The sequence below is a fragment of the Chenopodium album genome, chromosome 17 (genome assembly GCF_948465745.1).
Source record: "Chenopodium album chromosome 17, dcCheAlbu1.1, whole genome shotgun sequence".
Classification (NCBI taxonomy): Eukaryota; Viridiplantae; Streptophyta; class Magnoliopsida; order Caryophyllales; family Amaranthaceae; genus Chenopodium; species Chenopodium album.
Window position 1 is genome coordinate 7,124,739 of NC_137850.1, and position 24,243 is coordinate 7,148,981.

The 24,243-nt window shown below is 38.1% G+C and overlaps 1 protein-coding gene and 1 non-coding gene across 2 annotated transcripts in view; both read right to left on the reverse strand.

The window, feature by feature from the left end:
* LOC145589458 (uncharacterized) overlaps window positions 1–6,521 on the reverse strand; it is a 29,876-nt gene extending 23,355 nt beyond the window's left edge. The window contains exons 1-5 of the mRNA XM_081646032.1: window positions 6,354–6,521; window positions 5,524–6,105; window positions 4,844–5,354; window positions 3,572–3,647; window positions 71–204 (exon numbers count right to left, since the gene is read on the reverse strand). Of these exons, the coding sequence (XP_081502158.1) occupies window positions 71–204; window positions 3,572–3,647; window positions 4,844–5,354; window positions 5,524–6,082 (1,280 nt within the window). The 5' untranslated portion in view covers window positions 6,083–6,105; window positions 6,354–6,521. The remainder of the gene's footprint in view (window positions 1–70; window positions 205–3,571; window positions 3,648–4,843; window positions 5,355–5,523; window positions 6,106–6,353) is intronic.
* Window positions 6,522–16,675: 10,154 nt separating this feature from the next.
* On the reverse strand, window positions 16,676–16,782 carry LOC145590434 (small nucleolar RNA R71). Its single transcript, XR_014102033.1, has one exon. It is a non-coding gene; the product is annotated as a small nucleolar RNA R71 (small nucleolar RNA).
* Between the last annotated feature and the right edge of the window lie 7,461 nt (window positions 16,783–24,243).

The window sequence follows — 24,243 nt, forward strand, 5'->3', positions numbered from 1 at the left end:
TCCATTAGAAGAATTGCATAGTGGAAAAGACAAAGCAGACAGAGAGAAAAAGCAGGACAAAGTTACCCACAAGAGTTTTCCTGCAAGTTTGCAAGTAACACAAGTACTCCGCTGAACATCAAGCTTAGAAACGCTTTGGTTGACACCTCGACCAAGGTCCTCAGCAAATTCTGTAGTAACAACAGTCCAGCATTGCCTTCTATCCTAATTCATTATAACAGATAATTAGGGATCAATACGAAACCCAAATAATACCTTTAGATGCCAAAGAAAAACAGAGTACATATAAACACAATTAAAGCAATGTGATCTGATCATTACAGAAGTAGAATTTCCACCATGTAGGAAATGTACCCCTATGTTTTAAAAAATTACTACGTACAGACTATAATCCCAAGGTTCATTACACTAAATAAGTGGCAGAAAAAAGGAAATTGATGCCAACAGTCCAAACTATGATCACTCTTCTTTAAACAGTCCCAAGGGGCAAAACTATATGTGCACTAATAAAGAATGGACCTTACTAAAAAGTGGCCTACTACAGCAGGTAAAAAAGGGTCATGTGATAGTCACATGATTTTAATGAACCCCTTTTTGACTCAACAGTTTTGATTTCATTGTTGTAAATATTTAACTAATTAACTACCATTTAAACCTACCCTAATTCAATACATAACCAAACAATTGACTCCCTTTCTTTACTTCTTCACCTCTTCCACTTCTTTGCATCCTTCTTCAACCTCCTATGAACTAGAAACCAGCAACAAAGACAATAGTCGGCACCAACAATTAATTTTTTCCATAAATAGAACACATTCAACTACTTTAATAACAATTAAACTTCACCTAAAACAATAAACCAACTATATTCCCAGATTCTTGCAAAATTCGGAAGACAAAATTGTGAATCCATGCTTTAGTAGCAATAGGGCAGTTGAGGAGAAAAAACGAGCAGCCTCAGGAAGAAACAGTAGGGCCAGCATCAATTAGTTGCAATACAAATCCTTGTTCATGTGTATCCCAAATTTTTACAGTACACTTGTATTGAAAATTTGATTCATAAATCAAAATTTCAATTAATTAAATTATTAAACTAGTATAGTATTGACATTATAATTTACAGTACACTTGTACAAAAATATTCATTCATAATCTTAATGTATAATTAGTTATACTAGATTACTAGAGCCCTTTTGGCTCAAAAATAAGCCCATCAGACCTCATTTAATTAAAACAACAGTTTCAGGCCTTTCAGCATCCCTTATTTTTGTTTAGCGACTTGGTTATTTGGAGGTGAACTGATGGAGTACATGGGTCATTGATTTTGGGTAATGCTAGGGTTTTCAAGGCAGTTGCAAAGGGCCTTTTTTTTTTTTTTTTTTTTGGGGGGGGGGGGGGGTGGGGGGGGGGGGGGTGGTTGGCACTTGGCAGTAGAACGAAGGTGATGGAACGATGGAGGTTCCAATCGGGTTGAACGCTGGGAAAGGGTAAGGCGGGTGGTGGATTGGGATCTTACTCATCTTAGTTGTGGTTTCGATAAATAGTGAGCAGGGGTGAGGGAGTAGCACGAGGTAGCTGACAGGGTGAGGAACCAAAAGAAAGAGGTTGTTGACTCTCATATTGTTCATTGTTTATGGTAATTATGAAAGTCAAATGAGGGGAAAAAAAAAAAAGGTAACAAAATTATAAAGGTCATTTTTGTGTCATCTGCCATAGGTTTAAATCAAATTGCCAGGGTCCATTCCCATAAAAGACTGAATATAGTAATGATTGTTCTTAGTAATTCAAAAGAATGGACTGTTTCAAGATGAATGAACATAGTTGGGATCATTCTTATCAATAAAAAATTTAAAAAAAAAAAATAGACATGGGTGTAGAATTACAACATAAACTGAAAAAAAAATCCTTTTTAAAAGACTTTATGCGTGAAATTTACCATACAAATGCATACTTCCTCCGTTTCTCAATAAACCCAATTTACTCTTTGCGCTATTTTTTTTTGCTAACTTGGACTTTTTTTTTTTAATGTAAGAAATATGTCATTTTTATTGTTGTAAGGTTAGTCTCATAGTATATTTTCAAAATATCAACTATTAAAATAATTTTCATTATTAAAAATTTTATTTATTAATGGTCAAAGTTGTTTCGCTGACAAAGAGTAAAAGACAAAACAGTGCATGTATTATTAAACGGATGCAGTATACACACATTTTAAACTGACATCATAGTTGAATCTATTGAAATGCTTTTTTAAGCCTATTGTGAGCACATATTGCACACATTCTTATTGCCATCTCATGGTGCAAATATATGACCGCGTCATTTCAATTGGAGCATATCTTATAAGATTTTCAATTGATCAATTATTACTATTGTTGTAAGATTAATCTCATTGTATATTTTCAAAATATAAACTATTAAAATAATTTTCATTATAAAAATTAAATTTGTTGATAGTCAAAGTTGTTTTGCTAAGAAGGGTTTCGCTAACAAGGGTTAGCGTCAAAACAGTGCATGCATTATGAAATGGATGAAGTATACACACATTTTAAGCCTATTGTGAGCACATATTGCACACATTCTTATTTTTGTTTCTTGGTGCAAACATATCAATCAAAGCCTTAATCCCTTAAGTGGGGTCCGGGTACATAAACCAAAAGTGATTATTCAGTATAGTCATCCACAAAAAATCTTCCTCCTCCAAACCTTATGATCAAATACCTCATTCTCATGCAAATCCATTTGTTTCATATCCTTCCTAACTACTTCCAACCAAGTCAATTTCGATCTCCCTCTACCTTACTCTCCATGATCCCACTCCTCCACTCTTCATGTCTCCATATTAACCAACACATCATTTCAATTAGGGCATAACTTATAAGATTTTCAATTGATTGATTACAACTATGTTCTACATAAACCCATGACATTGTCCGAATCAAACATTCCAACCCCAAACCAACCCCACGTCGAATGTTACATCTTGAGTTTCACTCAAAAGTTGCTTGCTATTCAGAGAGACATTAAAGACTTCCCATGTCTCCCAATAATGGCTTGAAGCCCCTAATAGTCTACTCAACAACTATTATGGCTTTTGAAATAAAATTCGCTTCACAACAACCACAACAAGAATCAATCAACTCAATAATTCAATTACCGAGACAATGTCACCATTCCCAAAATCGCAACCAAACCCATATTTTTAACCATTATTTTCCATCTATTTTTACATTTTTCACTATAGTTGTGTGGACGTGTGGTATAAGATAATTATTAAAGTATCTGATTTTTCATTAAAGTATCATATAACCATACACTTGTCAAAAATCCCAACATCAAGACACAATTATGGAGGAGAAAATGTAGAGTGGAAGTAGCATTGATGGCCAATCAAAATGATTTCAGTGAAGATACCTTAATTGAACCTCATATAATATATACAAAGTATTAAATGTTGGTAAATTGTACATAATACTTCTTGAAGAAGAGCCACAGCCACAGGGGTGGAAAAAGCAAATCAAAAAAGCCAACAGCACATAAACTAAAAATATAGTAAAAGATAAAAACCAACCTTAGAATTATCGATGTCATTTATAGTGTTTAAAAGACAGCAGCAAAGCTCTTCCTCCGGAGAATCATAGTCCAGCCTGCAACAAAAAGAATTTTATTTTATAGGTTGCTAGAAAGAGAACAGTCAGTAGTCTGTACAGATGTTGTAATAAATTTAAACAAACTACGAATGACAGGTCCACAGATTGACAAAAGAATGGGAGCGCTAACATGTGAGGGAAAATTTCTGTTTTGATAGGAGTCTAAAGCATATTTTGAAATTTCTGAACACAGATCTATGTACTTTGAGCAACTTAAGCTTGACGGTGCCCAAAATCGTGCACCAGGTGGCCAAGGGTTGCATTCTTATTCAATAGGTTCTAGACAACTATTAACACATAGGAGTTTTGACTACTTAAATTATCCAAGTCCACCTTCATCTGCAAGAGCTTATTGCATGGCAAGTAGAGTTGCATAGAGAGAGACACATGGAAAATTTACTTTTTATGCAAAGAGAACAATTACTTGCTTTCAAAAAAAGAGAACAACTACTTAGTGGGTTGTAGCCTAGACAAACACTCACTGACTCACACGGGTAGAATACCACAACATTGTTCCCATACCACAAATCAAATCACATACCACATACACTCTAAACAAAAGTTTACCTTCAAAAACACTAAAACAAAGCAAGCCAAACAGAATCATAAGTTTGAAGTGTAGAAAGAAAAAAAAAGAGATCTTTATGTCTAAATCTCGCGGCAATATATAGATGATGAAGAGAGAGGGAGTAGAAAAAGAAATACGAAATTAAACGAAGTCGAACCCACTATGCATGAACAACAACAGATAATAAGAAAATGGAAAAGATAATATTTTTTTATATCAATTAGAATGGGAAGCTATCTTTTCTTCAAAAAAAAAAGAATGGGAAGCTATATTTCCTTCAAAAAAACAAGAGGAAGCTATCTAACCAAAGAATTTGTTTTGATAATGACCACCCTTTGCAAAGAACAAAGACAAGAACTCAGAGGATTTAAAGTGGTGTCAACAAGCAAACTTTCAACTTCTTGCCATTTGTACATCAAGTTATTCAATCCACCAAACGAAAAATTTGATTCAAATCCGTTATTAGGTTATTTTTTCTGAGCATTTACAATATAATAATGATTACAACAATTAACTGGAAGCAAGACATGGTAACTGTTGAACATATGTTTGGTTCAATATGCGTTCCCCAAGTTTTAGTGAGGATTAATGACTTACACCAACTACGAAATGAAAAAATCATTACCTTCGCTTTCTTAAGCATTTGGCACAGTCCTCGGCAAAAATGCTTAAATTGCATGAAGATGATACTGAGGAAGCAACATCCATGGCACATTTGCTTGTACCTTCACTTCTAACAGCAGAAGCCCCTTGACTTATCCCTCTCTCACTACATCCAGATCCATCACCATCGTCAGATAGCTTGTCAAGAGTCAACTGCATTTCCTGGTTGGAAAGATTTTCCATTGCAGAGCCATTCACTGGACCTTCTTTAGATTTGTCGGATTTTTGCACAGCCTCGATCCTAGGAGAGGATGGAGAGCCAACATCATGACCCCTAGACGCCAGCAGAATTACTCCATCTTCGATTTCACAAGAATTAGAATCTCCAGCATCATCATCTATGTCCTTTGCACAATCTCCATTCATTTCTTCTCCATCACTACGCTCTTGATCCTCTTCTTCGATTTTCTCATGACCGCTACCTCCACTGTCATCACAATTTTCCGGCCTGCTCTTTTTATCAGATTCTGAATCTGCAGGATTTTACAAAAGGATCATGCAACAGCATTTAAGTAATAGCAAATATAGCATAACAAGCTCAACAACAATACAACAGACTTGTGAAATACAGTACATAGAAAATTAAAACGGAAAGAAAAAAAAAGTTGTAAATGAGGAGACCAAGAGTAATTAATAGCTCACCTGATACTTTGCTCTTCTTCAGGGGCTTAAACATGTCTCTGTAACGCCGAGCATCTAGCCTCTTTTTCCTCTTATTACCAACTTCAGAACTGCAACTCTGCTTACCCCTATCTTTAACTTCCTGTGCAATCTGCTTTAAAGTCTTATCTTGGTTCTGATTCTTCTCGTTTGAAGAGTCTAACACAGTTGAACCCTTAATCTGCTTCTTCGAACCTTTAGAAGACGGTGAACCCTTCTCCCCCATCTCCTTGGAGCTTAAAGAGTGAGACTTATTCTCCCTCACCGACCTTCGCAATGGGCTCGGATTCCCAGCTTTCTTCTTCTTAGAAGAGGGTGGGGTGGCAGGTGGCGACTGCCTTTGTAGTCTCTGAGACTTCCTCAGACTAACCGGACTCGAATTATTCTGACCCCTAGTTGACCTCCTCAGCGCAGAAGCATCTGAACCTGAGACTGAGGCTTGTGAATCACTTTTACCACTACTCGAGGCCCGTCCCTGAGCCGGGGCGGCCGCCCTGGACCCAGGGAGAGAAGCAACATTTTCATTGTTCTGCCCTAACATTATTAAAGGTTATAAACAAAATCCTGCAACACAACAGCAACCAAATTCGACTCAATCATCAAATTAGGCTCAAAAGATCGCATAAATTTCTTCACACTTATGAAAATCAACGTAAATTACACATAGAATTACACTAGCAACAAAATCGATGATTACAATTTATCAAACTTCAGTAATTACACAACCAATAATTCGTAGCAATTGCATGAATCTAAACCCTAGATTGTGAAATTAATAATGGACGATTCCAAAAATAGAAAGAAAAATTTACCTTAAAAGCTTCTTCAATGGAGAAAAAGCTCAGAAGTGCGCTTCAATGGAGAATTCAAAGTGCGCTTCAATGGAGGAGAGAGAGAAAAATACACAGGGGTGCAGCGTTAAAGTGAAAACTTCCATTGAGGGAAACAAAGTGAAAACTTAAGAGAAAGAGGAAGATTAATGACACGCATATAATGTAAACAGTTACATCTATTTTTTATTTTTTTTATTTTTTTTTTCCAATAATAATACTCCATGTTAATCTACTTTGTAAATACGGAACACAGATTAATAGTATGACTTCCCTCGATTTTTTTTATTTGGAACCATTTGAACAACTCGAAATTTAGGGAGCCACAAGGGCGGATGATCCCAAGATGTCTTAAAATTGGGAGGGAGCTCTAGACACTTGAGTTTTCCCTCACTCTCGAATTGATTTGTTACGTGTAAACTATTATGTAAGTGAGATTTGTTAGAAATGAATAAATGATTTTTTGTAAAAATGGTAATGGGAAAAATCACAGAGTTAATTAAAGGAACAACCAACTCTTTCTTAAAAAAAAAAAAAAAAAAAAAAAAAAAAAAAAAAAACTCTTTACAATTGTTAAGGAGGTCCAAGAGCTTCTCTTTCCAACCTGGTTTAAAAAAAGTAGGCTCAAAGTAGATTAGCATCTCAACAAGGAGAATTGCCATCGAGCGAGATGCTCAACGGAATTCAAGGTTGTTGAAGAGTTGTTCAAATGACGAGTGATTTGGTGGATGTGATCGGAGAGGAAATAATGAGAATTTCATGAATGGACTTTTTAATATGGGGGAGAGGTCAGAGGAGTTGTTGAAATAGGGGAAGAAGAAAGAAAGGAAAAAAAAAGAATAAGAAGAAAGTTTATGCTCCAAAATAGGAGAAAATGTGGGAAATGGGTTATTAAATGTAACATGAAAGGCACACGTGATACGATCAATGTTAAAGAACTAGGTTACAGATGGAGATCAAGTAAAGGTAGTAACTTACTACATTAATTTATGTTTTATAAGGTATTTAATTACAACATTTTTTTCGGGAAATTTGACAATGTAGGACTATACTATAACAGAAACTCCTACAATATCAAATGTCATATGTTGCTTCCATAATAATAATAATAATAATATAAAAAAAAGGAAAGAAAAGTACTATATTAAACAACTTTATGTGTCAAAAAAAGTTAAAAGATTTATCTTGTGTCAAAAAAAGTTAAAAGATTTATCTAATTTTTTTTATTCTATATAAATTTAATATCTAATGAAATCTAAATATTACAAAGTATTTCGTTATTTTTAAATGATCAGCGTAAATATATTACTAATTTGAGATGATTGTGGTAATATACTTTATATCTTATAAAAAAAAAGTGATTAGACATTTTAAGATATTCTTTTCGCATAACATAATTTTTATCAATCAGTAATTACATATTACAAGATAATCTTTTCGCTAAAGATAATTTTTATCAATCTTAATTAATTCACTTGGTAACACAAATATATTAAACAACTTTATGTTAGTCTGATTGGGAATTAAGTACTATATTACATAAATTTCACAAATTATATTCATTCACAACTAATCAGGATCTACAAGCATAACACATAAATTAAAGAATCACATGGAATTTCACGAATCATATTCATCCGCAACTAATTAGGTTCTACAAGCATAACACTTAAATTAAAAAATCACGTAATTCATACCTTTGACATGTGATTTCCACGAATGATTGATTGCGATGAAGGGAGAATAAGAGTCCTAGATGGTGCTCCTTTACTCAGTCAACGAGTTAGGATTGAACCTCCACTACTTCTAGATAGTCGAGCACGAACAACCTTCGAACCACCTTCTATGGAGAAGATGGAATGAGAAACCACCAACTACGAACACCATACACACGTCAAACACATGGAGGGGTGAGAGAGAGAAAGATTAGGGTTAGGGTTTTTTATTGCTTGGTGAATCAACTAACTAATTAACCTAGGCTACTCTAATTATATATGACATATATATAAGTAGAGTCCAATATCAAGCCCAAAACCTCCCTCTATACTCCATATGGCCCCTTAGAAGGGCCCACTAATGGGACTTTTTCTTTTGTTCAATCCATCATCACAAAGTGTGACCTTGTAGGATCTATTTTATTTGGTTTTGAATTATTTGACTAAACCAAAGATTATTGATCATGTCTAACAATAGATAATGACGACCAAAGAGAATGAATTAATTATCTCCATAATTTGATCCAATAATATATCTAGTAATTGCACTTAACGAAGACATTCAAGTTTTTTGTTTTATCTATTTAGGATAACATTGTTATTTTATTAATGGATACGTATAATACATTAAAAATCTAACAAAATCTCAACATCAATTCATTTATTATAAATGTTCAGGAAAAATATTTTAGAATAACGAAGTATGTAATAGAAGATTACGATAAGATAAATTCCAATTTTATTTTATTTTTGAAGAAAAAAAAAGTGATACAATTATTGTCAATACATGTTACTTTTTGTCAAGAATTTTATCAAGGATTGCGAAGAAAATGAGACTTCCCTACATGAATTGGATTTAGTCTCATTTGATAAAATACTTTAAAAACAATTAAATGATACATAATATTGCAAAAACTTTCATGTATATCAGGCTTATAATAACATTTTTTTGGTGTAAAAGAGAGGAGAAACCTCAAAACTAAGAAACACACAACAAATTAAAACAAAAACAGGCAATGATAAAATAAAAGGCTAGAAAACATAAACAAAACAAAATGAACTAGTGAAGACTACTAGTCTTTAAGTTGCTAGAGCCAGAACCTTCCTCGCAATAGTTACACCATTCAAATTCTCCAATAAAACGATCCATAGATCCATTGGGATCTCCTCAAGGATAACCATACATTGAGAATGTAACACCCTAGAAATTCTTTCCCTTTAAAATACCTGTTTTACTCTTTATAAAAATACGAATTAGGAAAATCTAACATTACCGCCACCGTGAAAACAACTAAGGCAAATATCGAAGACACACAGCGGAAGACTATATTTAAAAACCATTTAAAGCTAGTCAACTTTCAAGTCAAAACCCAACGAAAGTAAAGTAAAACCAATGTCAAACGAAACCAAACATAGTCAAACAAAGTCAACCCACAACTTGGAACCATTATAGACCCTTATTAAAACCGAGTAATACCAAAACCTTTGCGTTAGTTGCAATCATAATAATAATAATAATAATAATAATAATAATAATAATAATAATAATAATAATAATAAACTTATTCTTATGAAAACTAAACATGATTCGCTCTTCACTCATGCCCATCATGAATATGCTTCATCACCTGAAAAGAGCTTCACTTTACTTGTCCCACTACTCGCCATTAGAAATGGGTCGTCGTAGGGCCAAGGTAAAGACAAGGCCAAACAAACATACAAACACACAATCAGCAAAGCTGCGTACTACATAAGCGTAACGAAACACACTAACATGATTTCATCCTATCAATCACACAACTTACCTTGTTGCACCCGTAACAAGCATTCAAGACACTCAACATTTAAATTGAAAAATACAAATGTCTATTTAAATTCGATTACGCATCGAACAGGTTTTCAACCAAATCCCTGCCCCAAATAGATTTAGGTAAACTACACCGGAAGCTAACCGGGTAGGCAAATGTCAGATGAAGTGACGGACGTCCTGTGCATAATAATAATGAAAAGGAAAATACAGCGTCTTGTACTCTCAGTAGAAGTTATGGTTAAATATAAAACCCCACAACTCCCCCCATATATGTTCATACTCGAGGTATATACGTTCCAAGAGTTTTGGTGCGTAATCTCTTTCACTTTACGTTGTTTTACGTATTATTCAACTTGGTGATGACTCTCAAATCATAACATGATCAAACATTATAATTATACAAGCAATCAATCATATCAAATTAATTCTTGAATAATTAGTGACCACATAACTTTTAATGTTGAATCCTTTTTAATCTACCTAGGTGTCAAATACACCTTAAACGCATAATGCGCCGCAAATCCTATCCTTGGTGTTAGAAACACCTTAAGTGGACATATGCACCACAATATAATTTATTCTTGTGTACTAAGACACTTGAGAGCTCAAATCTCATGCTTAAAGCTAAGCATCAATAAAAATTATATGAACCATAATAAAATTCCCTTTTAATATTCCAAACCTGTAATCCCCCATATTTTTAATATATTTATTTATTATTTATATAAATATTTTTATTTTGATTTTATAAGTATGAATTATTTTGATGTAAAGTAATAAGATTTTCATTATTATTAAACTAAAACTATTAAGTTTTTGGTTGAAATCAAAATCCCTTTTTAAGTTACTAGCCCAAACACTTAATGCCTATTCAAGCCTAAATTACAAGTTCCTACTCCTAATAAGATTAGGAAAGTTAAGCCCATACTTTTACAAAAACATAAACCCTTTAACCCACCTTTTTTCCCCTCACTTCTCTTCTCCTCTTTCACGTACAAAAAAAAAAAAAAAAAAAAAAAAAAAAAAAGAGTTCCTGCTTGCTGCCAGCCAACCCGACGCCCTCCCTGCTCACCACTAACCACCACCGCGCCACCAGGCCACCGCCGTCCAGCCGCCCCTGCTGCTGCCGTTCGCCCTTTCCTCCCTTTCTTCCTTTATTTCTTTTTATTGCTTTATTATCTTAATTAAATTGTTTAAAGTTTCAACCTTTAATTAAAATTTTGTTCTAAATTATATTGTTATGGTTTGATAATATGTTTGGATAATAAAAGATTATAAATTTATGAGTTTTGACATGTTTAATTTATTATACAAAATTTCAGATTATATATGTTGTATAATTTAGGGTATTAAACATTGATTTTTCATGTCTTAGGGCTTGAAAACGTGCTAATCAAGTTATCTAATTATACTATGTTTAAATTACATCAAAGTATGATTATTTTGATTATATATAAATTTTCAGATTATTAAAGTTTTGATTTTTATGAGCAAGATATGTTAATTTCATGTTTTTATGCTTCTAAGCCTATAAAATAATTATTGTGGGTATTTTATGATTAAAAAGCTTTGAACTTTAAATTACAGCCTCAAGTATAAATTTTCAGATTTCATATTTTTTATTTTGAAGCCTCTAATTACATTGAATTGATATATTTTTGGGTTTTAAACACACTAACTTGCTATATAACAATAATTTCAAGTAATGATGCTTATGGGGTTATTTTATATACTTAAACTAAATTTTCAGATTTATTTACCTACTTTAAAGCTGCTGGAATTTCATGTTATACACTATATTTTCATAATTTTGACATATAAACTTATAGTTGGGATGTTATATTATTATTATTGACTAATGGGAACAATTTAAAAGCTTTGTTTTGATAGTTTAAGAGGTTTTAAAATAGTTTAGTATTGCTGTAAATTTATTTGCTTGGGTATTAATTTAATTCTCGTTGTTTGGTTTAGGAGAAAAGTTTATAGAAGGTGATTTCTAGTGAGTAAAGTGGCATACCAATTCGTTTACTCAAGGTACGTACGAGTTACGAAACCTTGCTTTTAGATGCATGTTTAAGGACGGATCGAGAACTTAGTATCATGTATAGAGAAGATTGGGATAAATTATTTGGTTATACATTGTGATTTCCGTATGTTGTGCACTATTCTATATTGCAAGTACTGTTTATGCTCTAATTATGTAAGGTGCGCTTAGAGGCAAAGGTATGTGATTGGTGAAATGATTCATTTATTACTCATTCATGATTATTGAAATAGAATGAGTAAAGGAGGAAGTTAAGTCTTATAAGACGAGGTTAAAGTTGTGGGGTGCCGTATGCACTCAAGGTGTTTATACACCGAGGTAGTTAAAGGAATAAATAATAAATGTTGCTTGTCATTAATAAATCAAGAATTGAAATTGAAAGTTTGCTTTACTTGATTGAATTGATATTGGATTGATTGTATTGCTCTGCAAATGAGTCATCACCAAGTCTAAACTTGTAAATCACGTAAAGTGCAAGATGGATGAGCAACAAAACTTTGGATTTGTGCACATCTGGAGTAATGACAATCAGGGGTTGGGGTACACGGGGTATTAACCGTGCACTTTTCTTGAGGCCGTCTGATCTACAATTTTCAAAACTAGGAGTTAGATGAGATCTCATACTAGCTACGGTCACGGAGTCGTGCCCGTGGTCGTTGGATGTTTTATTGATGTTTCCGAAAGGAGGCATGGGGTTTTCTTTTATTGATGTTCCAAATGGAGCATGGGTTGGACAACCTTGTCTATTGCTTAATCCAATGAATAACAATGATGAGTTAACTACTTTTAACTAGTGAAGTCTTAGTACATTGATAGTTGAGTCATGTGTCGAGTCTACAAATTAATGATGTGTGATGATTGATTGTTAGTAGCATGCTAGGGTTTTCTTATTATGTTTCGCAGCTTGTATGTACTCAGCTTTGCTGATTGCGTGCTTTGTGTGTCTTTCTTTGGTCATGACCTTCACTTTTCAATGACCCTGTGACGATCCAATTTTTACACTTGTAATATTGGGGAGCAAATTAACCACAGGTTCTTACACATGCAGCATCCGTATCTAGGCGGTGGGATCTCAAGTGGAGTGTTGGTTGCTTTTCTTATTTTTATTATTATTATTTACTTTTGAAGTTATCTAAACTCAATTTTCTTTCATACTACCTCTATTGATTCAAGTTTTGAATAAGGGCCTTAATGGTTCCAAGTGTAAGATTTAATTTGGTTGATTTTTGGTTTTGAAACTTATTTAAAACTGTTTTAGTTTTTCCGTTGCTAATTTCTGAAATAGCCTTAACGTTTAAACACGTGGCGGTAGCACACCAGTAATTCTCTTAAATATTGTTCAGGGTCCTCACAAGTTTAAACAGAGAATTATTGGGGTGTTACAAAACCAAATTAAACATATAGTTTAATTAAAAGTGCTTCCAATCATGTCAATAATAAAAGTGATTCATATTTAACATGCCAATATAATTATTTCCAATCACCAAACCATCACAAATAATTAATCCACGATTCATAATTCAATCACCAACATCAACCATATAACAAATTCCAATCAATACCTATTATGATACTATTTGGGATTAATTATTCAAAGCCTAGCATATTCCTACATCAACAATTAAATACGGATTAGCAAAATATGCTAAGTACGATAAGTGCAAGATAATTAAACTCAATTTATTAGCAAACATGCTTTTGAAATCAATTCAATACTTTCCAATAATTTAACCAATAATTCCGACTCAAAATTCCAAAACCAATTTTAATAATCAATATCAATAGTCAATTCAATAAACCAATTCCTCTTTAAAACCAATTCCTTTTAATCCAATTCCTCACCCAAGTGTGCACACCCCTCAAGCTAGTCTCCTTATATTACAAGGCTATTCTTGAGGAAAGATCCGGTCATACAAAGTCCAAGGCCTTATCAATAAACCAAATCCGCATAGTGGGATTACCAACATGCTTGTAAAGCATAAATAATAATCCTCTTTAAATCCAATAATTCCAACCTTTAATAATAATAATTCAAACTCCTTTTTTATTTAAATCCACATGCTTTCAAAATCAAACCCTTTTAAACATGAATAATATTTTTAATTATTTAAAACATGATATAAAATCAATACTCCAATTTATTTATCAAAACCAATTTATTTAAACATGCTTTTATTTCATAAATCATAATTCAATTCAATTCAATCATCATAAAATCATTCAAACATGCTTATTCAAACCAATCACTTCCAAGGTATCTAGCCACTTAACGTACCTTGATCCTTGCTTAGCAAAATCACACACAAAGAACCTCAAGAATCTTGATCAAACACATCCTACAAATAAATATAACCTTAATCAATATAAGGTTAACAAATAATCACAATAATTAAATTAAAAACCCCCAACTATATGTACATGAACCTTTTAAATTAATTTTCATAAACATCATTAAAAATCTAATTTTATATAATTAAAACTACTCATAATAATTTTTATCAATCCCCCATAATAATAATAATAATAATTGAATAAAAAAAGAGAAGAAGAAAAGATAAGGAACCAAGGAAAAGAGAAGAATTGGATTTTCGTTGGAAAGAATAGGCAGAACTTGCAGAGGCTGTAACTCCTTCGATATAACTTCGAATTGGGTGATTCTTGAGCCTAACCTCAAGGATTTTTCAAGAGGAACAATCTTCTGTGAAAATTCAATACCCCAAAAAACTATGGCAAGAGAATGTGGGAAGAATTATGGCAAGTAGGGTATAAGGGATTTGATATGTCTATTTTGTATAATGTTTTACCCCCGTCCCTTGGTCGTAATTAGTAGTGTTTTTGGCTCTTTAGAGCCACTTTTATTAATAATTGGTGTTTTCTAGTATTTTCGTAGTTTTGGTTGAGTTTTGTAGGGGGAATTGCATCTTTGGAGCTTTTTCCTGGGATTATTGCGGTACAACTACGAGCATTTGAAGGCATGACCGATTGCATTTGGACACCGAGTATTCAAGACCCGAAGTGGAGATTCGAATTGGGCCAAGAATGAAGCCTTATCCAAGTCCAGCATATAGCCGGGCCCGATCGGGCGAGCTTTAGCCCGATCGGGCGGATGCCCAGAACGAGTGGGCGAAGAAAAAGGCGGGACCGATCGGGCGGCCTTCGCCCGATCGGGCGTTCTGGGGAGCTATTTTTAGCGATTCCTTAGTTCTAATTAGGAATAATTTTGGGTTATTGTATAACTACAATTTTTATGCTTTTGTTTAGTACCTCTTCTCTTAGACTTTCTCTCTCTACTTAGTTAATTTCTCTCTACAACTTCACTCTTGTTTTTGATTCAACTCTTTGTTTGACGTTAATTTGGTAACGATTTCTTCTCCATTAATTTCAGTATTTCTATTTCTTTATTTCATCATGTTTTCTTTAATTACTCTGATTAGTTTAGATTTAATTATGTGTGAGTAGTTTAATTCTAGGGTTTTGGGGAATCCATAATTAATATGAAGGGTTAATTTATTATCGTTGATTATTGACATTGCTTGATAATTTCTTATTGAATTGTTTTAATTCTTTACGATTAGATTATGAATCGAGTAGATGTGATTTGATTATAAAAGTATAGCAATATTGAATTGATGAATCGAGCAGATATTAATTTGATATTAAAGGCTATTTTCAATAGGAACTTAGATCTAGTAAATTGCGAGAGCATGTTAGGTCTATGTTGATTAATAAATTGCGAGAGCCTGTTATTCATGTTATATGTGCAATGTTAATTATTGGTTGTTATGTTTTATCCCGGATTATTAATTATTGGTGAACCTGTAACCCTAGGCTTCCTTATTATTGATTTTCTCCTTAAACTTGATCTCCGTAGTATAGTTTCTTTTTACAACAACAAATTAGTTACATGATAATTTAGATTACTCTTAATTAATTAGGAATAAATTAACTTGTTTCCCTGTGGTTCGACCCTTCTTCCCTATCTGCATGTTAGAGGATTTAGGAATTATTTTTGATTAGGTGATTATGACTTTAGCCTGTCAAAATTTGGCACCGTTGCCAGGGAAACGGTTTTATTTTTATTTCTGATTGTTTTCTGTAGTCTGGGTTATTTCTTCTTGTCTTAGAGAATGTTAGTTCTTTGAGGCAAGTCTCATAATTGCTTTTTAGTTCTTTGTGTATGCCTAGGTGTTCAAGATCAGGTTATATCCCATTCGATCCTGAGATCGAACGCTCTTTTCATAGACAAAAGAATCTTTACAGGCAAATCCTGGCGGGTTCTGGGGATAACAATAATCGCCGAGACTCTCCAACTGATTCTAGTGATTCAGAAGTACCTTCAGATTCAGAATCAGAGATGACGGCACCTAAGAAGCTCAGTGATTATTCGCAGCCGACGCTTACAGATTTTCCACATCTTACTCCCACTCCGTCTCTTGATGGGGTACAATTCGAGATTAAACCCCAATTTATCACGATGATAGAAAGGAAGCAATTTAGTGGAGCTAAGGGTGCAGACCCAAATCTTCATATTGCAGACTACTGTTAATATTGTAATACCATCAGGCAAGCTAGGGTCACACAGGACCAAATCAGGGAGATTCTCTTTCCTTTTTCTTTATGTGGAAAAGCCAAATTATGGTATAATGGATTAAATAGAACTGCACTTAGTATAACTAACTGGGAGACTCCTGTTTTAAATTTCTATAATAAATATTACCCTACAGAGAGGACAGCTTTGCTAAGAAGCGCAATTCAAAACTTTTCCCAAGAGCCAGATGAAACTTTGTATGAGGCTTGGGAAAGATTTAAAGATTTGTAGAGGGAGTGTCCCCACCATAATTTGGCACAGTGGCAGTTAATCCAAGCCTTTTATAATGGGATTGGAAATTTATCTAGAACAATATTGGATTCTGCAGCTAGTGGGAGGTTTATGAACCTTAATGTTGATGATGCAGGTCAAGTAATCAAAGATATGGCAATCAACAATTCCCAATATGGGAATCCTAGAGGCTTTGCTAACAAAGGGAAACATAGTGTCGACTCTGTATCCTTTTTACAAGCTCAATTAACCTCTATTTGTTAAAAATTAGATAATCTTAGTACTGCAAATATAGCTAATGTTTCTGCAATTAATAATAATGATAATGAGGCTTTTTGTGAAAACTGTGGAATTGTAGGTAATTGGGAGCAAGATTGCAGGAGTTCCGTGGAGAAAGTCAACGCCTTTCAAGCTTATAGGCAGAATGACCCATACTCCAACACTTACAATCCTGGTTTTCGGAATCATCCATATCTTTCTTACCGGAGCACCAATGTTCAAAATCCACCACCTCCACAACAATCACAAGCGCCACAACAACCACAGTAGAAATATTACCACCCCAATGCTGGCCAGAAGAACCAACCACAACAACCCTCCTCATCTTCCGACCCTGCTTTGGCAAAAATTAGAGCGATGCTGGCTAATATGCAAAAGCACATGGAGAGTAGAGATGCTCAAATTGATTCGATCATAGCACATAACAAAATAGTAGATAATCAAATTGCGCAGATTTCTTCTACTCTATAAGCCCGTCAATAGGGATCCCTGCTGTTTTGGGTGTTTTTGTCCCTCGGGAGTGTTACAGCTCGAAGACTAGTCCGATGCGGCCTGTACCTGCAAAACAAACGGAGACACCGGTTGGTAGGTGCTCCACCTCCGACGATCAAGTTAGTAACTTGAAGGGAGAGAAAAAGGTGTGGAAATTTAGGTGGGGATCTGCTCGGATTCCAAGCTCAGTTGTCTCTATCAAAGGGATAGTTTGTAATAAAATGGAAAAACGTGCCCTCCAAAAGAGGGGAATCTCCCTATTTATAGGGTCCTTGGGAATTATGCCCCTGATTAGGTCACAGAACCCTAATCAGTGGTGGGCTGCGCCGCATTGCGGCTTTCTCGGGATTTGGGCCTGAAGGCCGTCATTTTCCCAAATATCTGGGATGACACGTGTCAAGCAGGGATAGGTCCACTTTGGACCATCCTGGGGCTGACACGTGTCGCCCTCTGGTTGGTCCACATGGCGGGGTAAAATTACCCTAAACATTTGCCCCTCACAGATGTGACGTGGCACGCCACGTGGCATCTGTGACACGCATCACTCTCTGATTGGTGGTAATTTTACCGCCAAAATTTTACTGTTCACCATCTGAGTAAATTACAGGAATACCCCTTAATTTACCCTCCTTATATAGCCGTTTACCCTCATGATTTTTGTACGTTTCACAAAAATTTTCAGAGAAAACTTAGAGAGAATCTTGAAAGAGAGAGCATAAGTCATCCGTCTGAGTCACGCGCAAGCTAAGAAAACTCAGCCTCATCAACACAAGCGGACCCGTCTACCTTCAGATCTCAAATCTAAAGGTACCGTCTCTGACTCTCTCAGCTCTTTTTCATTTTACCGCTTGTACATATTTCTTGCAATAAATGGATTCATCACCAACACACATGGCACAACCTAGGTTAGAATCCAGCCGTTCACCAGGGACAGCTGAGTCTAGGACTGGTAGTGCCGTCTCAGGGTGTTGGGACCACCCTCATGCTTGGATTCCGACCATTTGCGTGTCTGTGCCGGACACAATGGCTCGGACTATGCAGACATCACAAGACCCCAATTATAGGAGCGAAGGCTCAGGCGGCCAAACGCCCGAGGGGGAGACGTCTGGCTCAGAACACTAGACGGCTCCGGAGAGATCCCCTCCGCGTGGCCCCCCAACTCCTCCAGACTCGTTTTTGGACGAGTGCGACCAAGGCGGTGAGGAGGCCGCCTCAGCTTCTGTCTCCCAATCTGGGGAGGAGACGGGGAGTGGATTTACCGTCTCCTCTTTTGAGAGCAGCGATGATCTTCCCCCGCTTGAGGATAGCGAGGAAGAAGAGAGGAAGAAATGGAACGAGAAGGACGATCCCTACAAGATCCACGTCTCCATCAAAGACAGGGACCTCATGGAAAGAGGTCTTGAATTTTTTTTGAAAGTGCACCCAATGGGAGACGGGTGGAAAATAAGGGTGCCTCCTACAAACGGCACCATCTCTTGGGAAGATACTGAACGAAACGCCAACGGCTACTTCGGCTGTTACGAGGCGGCGTTCAAGGCTGGTTTGCGCTTCCCCCTTCACCAGGCGGTGAAGGCAATCTTGAGAGGCTACGGCCTCGGAGTCTGGCAACTTACCCCCAATTCTTGGGCAAACATTCTGGGGTATGTTGCCGCTTGTGAATTCCAAGGAATTCACCCCGGCTGGGAAGCTTTTGCTAAGATGCACTATCTTAGCCGCAGCCCAGGCGGGTACAGAGCGTGGTATACTTTGACCACGTTTCCTCAATATATGATGAACTTTGGATAAGGTCTCAAAATTTGACGGCTGGAAGCACATGTTCTACCTGTTGACGGCCCCAACTAGGCGGGAGAACTACGAGCTCTGTCAATACAATAAGAAGCCTGACCTTCTGGGTCGGAAATGCTGTCTTCCCCGGATCCCGGATGAGGACTTCGACAAAATAATTGAGGCTGACTTCTTCGGCCTCACAGACGCCACATTGTCAACCGGGGAGACAATAAAAGTCCCCAGAAACTGGATCCTTAAGAGCGCCTGGCTCAGGGACGAATGCTTCCTAGCCGCCTGCGGGCTAGGACACATGTTCACCAGACGTATGCGCCTGAATACACTTCCGTCTGTAGTACTTTTGTATCGGAATCGTTTTTTATGATGTACTAATCAATTCCCTTTTTGTTTTTGCAGAAGAAGCTCTGAACATGTTGCCAGACGAGAAGACCCCCAAACGGTCCTCAGCACAGATCCGCCGAGACTTGGCGGAAGCCCAGGCAAGAGAGCTCAGGGCCAAGGTAAACGCCTGACTCTTTTCTTGAGTTTGCTTTCAAAGTTTACTTTCTTCGACTGCTAACATTAACTTGTTTATTTTCTCAGGGAGGAGAGGTGGACAAGACGTTGAGAAAAAACTCAAACGGGCTAGGGAGGAGACCACCGCCTCTAACCCCAGCAAGTCCTCAAAAAAGGCTGCCTCCACCGCAACTCCCAACGCCCCAGGCGGGAAGACTCAAATGTGGATAGGGGGAAGGACGGAGAGGGTGAGTGGCTCTCTAGGCCTTGACCTGGCCAACCCCCTATCTGCAACCGGGGGGTTCACCACGCCTGCCAGCGGCTCTCGCCTGGCCGGCTCTGCAGGTAAGAACCCTTTTGAATCCCCGCCTGAGCTGGGATGGCCGTTGCGAGTGAAATCACACTCCCAGCAGACGTCATCCTCAGACGGTCGGAACCAGATTGGTGCTGCTTTAGTTTCACACTCTGACGCTGATTGTGGTGCAGATCAATCACCCCGCTGGCCAGACGTCCAGAAGCACGCCAAGGCCATGCTGGAGGCTGTCAGCAAACGGGATAAGGATGCTATCCCGGGGATTGAGACGTTCAATCTTGAACGTATCCTGTCCCTCCTGGCTGAGGTAAGACACTTGAATAATTTTCAATAATTTTCTCCAAGTTTTTCTCCTCCTGCAGTGCTAACCTTGTTTTGCTTTTGCAGGCTCTTCTGCGGGTAGATGGGCTCAAGCGTCCTTACACCCGCAAGCGGGATGAGGTAAGACGGGCCAAGCAGTCCGCCTCAGACTCCAATAATGTTGCTTTATACTCGTGTAACATTGACGATCTTGAAACTAAAGCAACCCAAATGACACAGGCGGCCAAGATCCAGGAACTGGAGGCGGACTTGCGGGCGGCCAAGCAGAAGGCGACGGATGCTGAGACGGCCTAGAAACAGGCGGAGGAGGACCTCGTAAAGCTAGGGAGGACCTCAAGAAGGCTCAGGAGGATCTGGAGAAGCTTCAGGGTGTCTCGAAAGAGAACACTGATCTGAAGGGGAAAGTTGCCAAGCTGGAGAAGGAGGCGGCCAAAGCTCAGGATAATTTCTGAGCGACTCTGCAGGCGGATCAAAACCGCCTGGTAGCTGAGATGGCCGCCGACAGCGAGGCCATGATGAAGATCGCCTGGGCTGCCTTGTATCCAAACAAGGATTATGACGTTTGGGCTCTGGCTTACAAATATGCTGAAGAGGTGATATACCTGAGAGAGAAGGGTGAGCCAGAGCCTGAGTCTTTCCTCGCCTGAGCCAACAATGAGCACCCCGAGCCTGAAGCCCCCGAGACTGAAGAAGAAGGGGAGAAGGGCCAGGAGGGACCGTCTGCGGGGCAATGATTTCAGCGGCTGTGTGCCAATTTCTTTCTTTTTTTTATCTGCGGCAGTATGCCATCATTTGCTTTTCCGGCCTGTGTGCCGAGTATATTTGTATCTTTACCGGCTATAGGGCCGTGTTGTCAAACAATTTCCTTTACCCGGACGGGGTCCGGTTAACATTTAATCCATCACAGCCGTTTGGCTGGGTGGAAATTCAACGAATGCACTGACTGAGTCGGTTTTTATTACTTTGCGCTTGTGTTTGCACTTCAATTTCATTTCAATTTTTTGCATTTTTCAATATTTGCCTATCTTATCAAAAGCATGCGGCGATCTCTTCCTAACTTATCAAAAGTATACGGCTGTCCTTGCCCCTGGACGGCTGTGTGGTTGGTTTCAAGTGGAGTTGGTTGATTGACTTGGGAACGTCTGATGCTGCAAAGAGCATGATACGTTTGTAAGTCAATCAATCACAGTAGTGATTGCCCCAAACCAAGTACACAGCCGTACATTAACAGGCGTTCCAGTCACTAGCTAGACGGTGTTGACCGTCTAGGTAGAGATTGTATAGCCATTGCACAACTCTTTTGCCCCAAACGAGGATGTATGCAATTTAAAACGAAAAAACTCTAAGTAAGAACTTCAGTCGGTCGCCGACTGATGTCATTGGACATCCGGGTTCCGAAACTTGGTCGTTCCTTAGACGGTTCAGGTCAAACGACTATGGATGGCTGATTCAGCCGTCCAATTGTGGCCGCCTGAATTGGTACGTAGAGTAAGTAGGTTGGCATCTCTCTGCGACGATTGCACCCGGAGGGGTGTCGCCGGACGCCTTTGTCCATGTTGGGATAGACGAATTTATGGGAAAGAGCAGCCATCCGGCCATTGGCCTTCTGGTCTTGTTTGAGACCGGCTGTATAGCCACTAAGCGGTTTTGTGCTTAGCTTAATTATCTGGCCATTGGCCTCTCGTCAATCAGACGTTAATTCAATTTTCAAGTGACAAACTCAGAAAAATAAACAAGTGAAAACAAAAGGCAATTTCTTGTTTACAAACATTACAAATCTCAGAAGTAGTACTTTTTCAAAAATTTTCTACATTCCAAGTTCTAGGCAGGCGCCTGCCGTCTGGAGTTTCCAAGCGGTAGGTGCCGTCTCTTACTTCTTCATAAATCCGGTAGGGGCCTTCCCAATTTGGAGTTAGCTTTCCAAGCTCATTGGCCCTACCGGTTGCCTCCATTTTCCGTAACACTAGGTCGTCCACTTTCAAAGGACGCCTGTGTACTTTCTTGTTGTAGGCTCTTGTCATTCTCAGACGGTAAATCTCATGACGCAAGGCGGCATTGCCCCTGCGTTCTGGGAGTGAGTCCAATGCCAGGCGCATTGCCTCCCAGTTTGCCTCTTCATCATAAAGCATGACTATAAGAGTCGGCTCATAGTGTTCAATGGGAAAGACGGCTTCAGCACCGTAAACCATGAGAAATGGGGTTTCACCGGTTGCCCCCTTTGCTGTTGTCCGGATGGCCCATAGGACATGGATTAATTCCTCATCCCATAAGCCACCGGCTCTTTCAATTTTCTTCTTAATGCCGTCTGAGATCAATTTGTTGAAGGCTTCAACTTGGCCGTTTGCTTGGGGACGGCCGACTGATGCAAAATAACTTGAGATCCCTTGATCTCCCAACCAAGTTTTTAGCTGAGGCGTCTCAAACTGAGGACCATTATCAAACACCATGGACATAGGAACCCCATACCGGGTGATGACATTCTTCCAGATGAAAGAGATGACGTCTGATGTCTTGATATTTTTTACCGCCTCAGCCTCTACCCATTTGGTAAAGTAATCCACAGCCACCAAGATGTAGCGCTTTCCGCCTGGTGCAGGCGTGTAAGGACCTAAGATGTCCATGCCCCATTTTGCAAACGGAATTGGGCTGTGGATGGCCGTCAGATCAGTAGCCGGACGGTGAATAAGTTTGCCAAATTTCTGGCACTTGTCACATTTCTTCACCAACTCCTTGGCGTCTGCCTCTAGAGTGGGCCAAAAGTAATGTCGTCTGGCTCTGACGGCTAGGGATCTGCCGCCTATATGGGAGGCGTAGAATCCCGAGTGCAAGTCTTCAAGAACTTCTTTCCCCTTTTCTGGGGTTACACACTTCAAAAGAGGCTTAAGAAACCCCGCCTTGAAGAGTTCTCCATTTCTCAACTCAAAGCTTGTGGCTCGCTTCTTCAGAACGACTGCCTCCTGTGGCGAATCAGGAAGTGTACCGTCTGAGAGGTATGCCCGGATGCCATCCATCCAGGTAGAGCTTCGGTCAAGGACTCCAATGGGATCTTCATAGATGCTTCTTTTTTCAAGAACTTCCCAAAAGACTGACCGAGGCGTATCATGGCAGGCGGAGGATGCAAGTTTTGACAGTGCATCCGCCTGGTTGTTATCAGACCTGGGTACTTGATTCAGATGAAACTCTTCGAGTGACCCACCCTCCTCTTTGACCGCCTGAAGATATTTGATCATAGCCGGGTGAGTTGCCTCAAATTTTCCCTCATACTGGCTAACGACCAACTGTGAATCAGAGTAGGCGTCAGTTTTTGTTGCCCCTGCCGCCTTACACATGCAGATTCCGGCTAGCAGGGCTTCATATTCCGCCTCATTGTTTGAGGCCTGAAACTTGAACCGTAGTGCATACTCATATCTGTCCCCCTCAGGAGACTCATAAATTACGCCTACACCACAGTCGTTCTTTGTAGAGCCCCCGTCTACATACACTTTCCAAACCTGATCAAGATTATCCGGAGCCACCGGACGGGTCATTTCAACAATGAAGTCGGCAAACGCTTGACCTTTCACTGCCTTCCTTGGTTCGTAAGTGATTTCAAGACTTTGCATTTCAATAGCCCATTTCAACATTCTGCCGGCTGACTTTAAGGTAGACATTGGCTGCTTGAGTGGCTGGTCGGTGTAAATCACCACCGGATGAGCCAGAAAGTAAGGCTTCAATTTTTTGAATGCCATGTACAAAGCAAGACCAAAATTTTCAACCATGGGGTACCGGAGTTCAACATTTTTAGAACATGGCTAATGAA